General features: G+C 43.8%; 1 protein-coding gene across 1 annotated transcript; it reads right to left on the reverse strand.

Annotated features, from left to right (window-relative positions):
* Window positions 1-669: 669 nt before the first annotated feature.
* LOC127645824 (rho GTPase-activating protein 45-like) lies at window positions 670-3,064 on the reverse strand. The gene is made up of 3 exons (XM_052129507.1): window positions 2,834-3,064; window positions 2,630-2,681; window positions 670-1,053 (listed from the first exon to the last, which is right to left on the reverse strand). Exons 1-3 carry the CDS (start codon window positions 3,038-3,040, stop codon window positions 758-760), a joined length of 555 nt encoding a protein of 184 aa, XP_051985467.1. The 5' UTR covers window positions 3,041-3,064; the 3' UTR covers window positions 670-757.
* Between the last annotated feature and the right edge of the window lie 1,540 nt (window positions 3,065-4,604).

Genomic DNA, 4,604 nt, shown 5'->3' on the forward strand with positions numbered 1-4,604 from the left:
CTCAGAAATACCCAGACCCTCCCTAGCAACCGGGCCAATTTGGTTGCTATGGAGACCTGACTGGAGTCACTCAGCACGCCCTGGAGACTCCAGGTGTGATAGCTAGCATCAATACTCAGAAATACCCAGACCCTCCCTAGCAACCGGGCCAATTTGGTTGCTATGGAGACCTGACTGGAGTCACTCAGCACGCCCTGGCGACTCCAGGTGTGATAGCTAGCATCAATACTCAGAAATACCCAGACCCTCCCTAGCAACCGGGCCAATTTGGTTGCTATGGAGACCTGACTGGAGTCACTCAGCACGCCCTGGCGACTCCAGGTGTGATAGCTAGCGTCAATACTCAGAAATACCCAGACCCTCCCTAGCAACCGGGCCAATTTGGTTGCTATGGAGACCTGACTGGAGTCACTCAGCACGCCCTGGATTCGAACTCGTGACTCCAGGGGTGGTAGTGAGCGTCAATGCCAGGGGGGCCCGCTATAATAAATATTTAATAATACAAATGTTACTAGTTCCTAAAAGAGACACATCCTTGACGTTACGGTCAACAAAATATACGGGAACTTTTACATTGGGATCTTATTAAATGATATGCTTAGATGAGCTGAGAACATGTTGGTCCGTGTAGAATAGAGTCATATAATTACATTCAGGAAATACAAAAGCTGCAAATAACGTCCATCATCGGCTATTCCATGAGGGTGAAATAAATGATGGCCGTTTTCATTTTTGGATTACCTTTTTGATTTTAATATTATTCCTCTGCTATTTGGTCATTGTTGGCATGTATTTTGATCTCTTTAAATTCCTGTTCTGAGGTCTGCTCAGTGTTTGTATCTTCTGTCCCACCGGTCTGCTCTGGGATGGTCTCTGGAACGAGTCCGCTCAGGTCCAGACTCACTCTGGGACTCAGCTGGTCTTCCTCAGTGCTGGTCTCGCTCTCCTGACTCACCAGAGGGGGGCGTCGTTTACCTCCTCTCTCCAGATCGTCTCCATCAGAGTCTGAGTCCAGAGAACGGTCCTGAGAACCAGACGAACCCACCGAATGACCTGAAGAAATGATAACAAACAATCAGAAGTGTTCATGTACTTATTTGAGCACTAATAACTCTAAAACAAGTTTCCTAATGTCATCGTTTTCCAAAGTATGCATTCATGGAGAGCGTTTCGAAAGAACGCCATTCTAGTGTTTTTGTTTTCATTTTTGACCCGGGACAGGTCAGAAATGCCGCCTAGTTTTTGGGACTGGAACCAAACGTTGTGACTTTTTCAAGACCATCAAAGCAAACAAAATCCTGTCTTTTTCTGCATATCGCTGCCCGTTCGGCAGCGTTTTGTGTCCCGTTCTACATAGCGGCGGCCCATTTCAGCCCGTTTGCGGCCAGACCACGGGAAAAGTCCTGGTTCTCCCGATGGCCAGTCAGCCCCTGTACCATGACGTTACTTTGACCAGCCATACAGGAAATCTCCCAATTCTCCCGGCGGCCAGTGAATAATTAGAGAATTTTAATTTTTGTACAATCCCTTTAAGAAAAATAACAATTTAAAACATTGTATCTTCCATTGTCTGAATGGGTCAACTTTGACCCATATGGAAAGAATCTATTGTGATCTTTCACCTTCGGACTTTCTGGATGTTTTACAGCTTTAAAGGAGCAATATGTAATATATTTTCTGTACTAAAGCATAAAATGATCACGTTATCAGAGATTTAGGAAACATGCTAAGTTGAAATACTGGCTTCTCTGAAAACAATGCTACATCCAGTATACCCTAGTTTTAAATTTGGTGTGGGAATTTCTGTTTGTGTTTTGGCCTGTGTGATCCGCCCATTTCCCAATAGTATTTCGACACACTGGGTAGACAGATTTGAAACAAGTTAGCGGGCAAACACGGTGCGCTACAGCCATGGAAGCCAGTGTAAAGGTGGCCAGCTGATAAATAGCTGTGCAATATGTATAACCCTCACTCTCCTGACCTCAAGAGGTGCACTAGCAACTGACGCTAGAAGCTGTAGCCTTTAGACTCCTAGTTAGCACACCCGCCTCCCATGCGGAAGACGCCGGTTTGAGTCCAGTACAGAGTGGGTAGAACAGGAGCCTCACAATGGTGCCGTGACCCGGATGAGAGTGAGGTTTAGGGGCGTGAATGTAACTGGACCAGCTGATAGATAGCTGTGCAATGTGTATAACCCTCACTCTCCTGACCTTAAGAGGTGCACTAGCAACTGACGCTAGAAGCTGTAGCCTTTAGACTCCTAGTTAGCACACCCGCCTCCCATGCTGAAGACGCCGGTTCGAGTCCCATATGGAGTGGGAAGAACAGGAGCCTCAATGGTGCCGTGACCCGGATGGGAGTGAGGTTTGGGGGGGGTGTAGCCTTTAGCCTCCTTGTTAGCACACCCGCCTCCCACACCAGAGACGCCGGTTTGAGTCTGGAGCGGGTAGAACAGGAGCCTCACAATGGTGCCGTGACCCGGAGGGAGTGAGGTTTAGGGGGGTGAGTGTAACGGGATCAGCTGATAGATAGCTATGCAATGTGTATAAACCTCACTCTCCTGACCTTAAGAGGTGCACTAGCAACTGACGCTAGAAGCTGTAGCTTCTGATGCTTTTATAAATCTCACCACATTCTGGATCGGCTCTGTTTTTCTCTTCATGAGTTTCAGTCTCGCATTCCTGTATGGAGGAAGATAACACAATGAGAGTTGCTCGTATGTGAATGTGTGAATGCTACATCAGCTTTATTTGTATTGCACTTTTCACAATACATATCGTGGCAGCTTCACAGAGAACAAAGCCTAATAAATATGCTGTGATCGTGTGCTCACCTGGCGCTGTGTTGGAGAGGTGAGCGAGGAAGAGGATGATGGCGTGTCAGTGGAGATGAAGATGTTGTGTTGGAAGATGATCAGAGCTTCAATGATGCGAGCCTGATGAGGGTAATCCACCAGAGACGAGAGAGACACCGTCGCCCCGGTGGGTTTGGGTCTCATCAGCGTCGGGCCGAACACGATACCTAAATTACTGGCGCTCATTTTATTATCCTGCTCCAGTTCAGATACTCTAAAAGAGAGAGAGAGAGACACAACACTGACATTACACACAGAACCTCTTGTTTTTGTTTTTGTGTGCCTTGTGTGAAGTTAAATATTAAATACCCCAGAATGTTTGTAGCAAGTGTTGGCCACTCGATGGCATCATTACTCACCTTGTGTTCTTCCTCTGGTCTGTAATTGATTTGGTAATGGTTCTCACCTGTGCCTGCCTTATTTAAAACCTGCCTTTTTGTTCAGTTATTGTTCAGTGTTGGTCCTGTAGTAAGTTTCCTTCTCTAGCAGTAAGTAGCTCTTTTATTTCTTCAGTTTTGTAGTGATGGGAAAGTGAAGCTTTATTAAGCGATGAAGCGATTTCAATGCAAATGTATCAGATGTAACCCTCGTGCAACCTTTGGGACATTTTAGATTTTTTTCCCAATCATTTTGGCATAGGTATGTATTTTTGATATTTCAACCTCATTTCATATAATACATCTATAATACACAAACTAGTTACACTCAGGACCTTCAGGACAAAAATGTCCCCATTAATACTGCAATATTTGATCTCAGTGCCATTAAAGCATAAAATCATGAATTCTATGATATTCTGCTTTCATTCCAGAGCCGTCTTCAAAATGTACATTTGTATTTTTTTCCACCAGATGGCGCCGTTTTTCTCATGTTTAGCCTGTGGAGCAAATACAAGCTTTTCCCCTATTCACTGTTTTCTGTATTATAGAGCACTGCAGGCCAATTAAACAAATGATGCAGATAAAACTCTGTGTTGGTATAGATGCCAGATTGTGTTTTGTATATAAACAAAAGTGGCATTATGTAAACAAACTGGCATTTAAAGGGTTAAAATCCTAAAAAGAATGAATATTTGGTAGTTATGATCAGGACTGATGTTGGTTACAAAAATTAACTCATTGAAAGTGGAAAATAATAATATATAATATTACTATAGCAGTTTTTTTTCATAGAAATTAAAAATGGGTTAATTACTGGAAGCTTCTGTACATGTACTGCCATCTGGTGGTCAGAAAATGAAGAGCATATAGTAAACCATTCAATTCTATTGTTTTGTTCAGGAAAGGGCTTATAAATGAATAAATACATAACCAAGTGAAAGCTCAAGGCTCCCATATATGAGTTGAGTTACTGCCAAAACGAGTGATCCAGAGGAGAACAACCTTTTTAGTGTTACTTGGTGTAAAAATGAATTTCAGGCTCAACTTGTCTTAATGATATCAGCGTAACTAACTTCGTACCATCGCTTCATGTCATCTACACACTCAGGTGAGCCACTGACTATGAATAACGGTCATCTCGAGACTCCGTAGCATCGCCATGTTTTTTGACCGTTTATACAAATGTAATCCCTTAAGGTGCGTTCACACTGCCAGCGACTTTATCGCTCCAGGTCGCCAGTGGCTGGCGGTGAAGTCGTTAGTGGGCGTTCCCACTACTGGTTGCCTAGTAGCGTTTATAAATGACATTCCATTGCTCTTGACAGCAAATCTCTTTTCTTGCCACTAAAAACAAACATTTTGGAGGAAAA

This window comes from Xyrauchen texanus, chromosome 6 (assembly GCF_025860055.1).
Source record: "Xyrauchen texanus isolate HMW12.3.18 chromosome 6, RBS_HiC_50CHRs, whole genome shotgun sequence".
Classification (NCBI taxonomy): Eukaryota; Metazoa; Chordata; class Actinopteri; order Cypriniformes; family Catostomidae; genus Xyrauchen; species Xyrauchen texanus.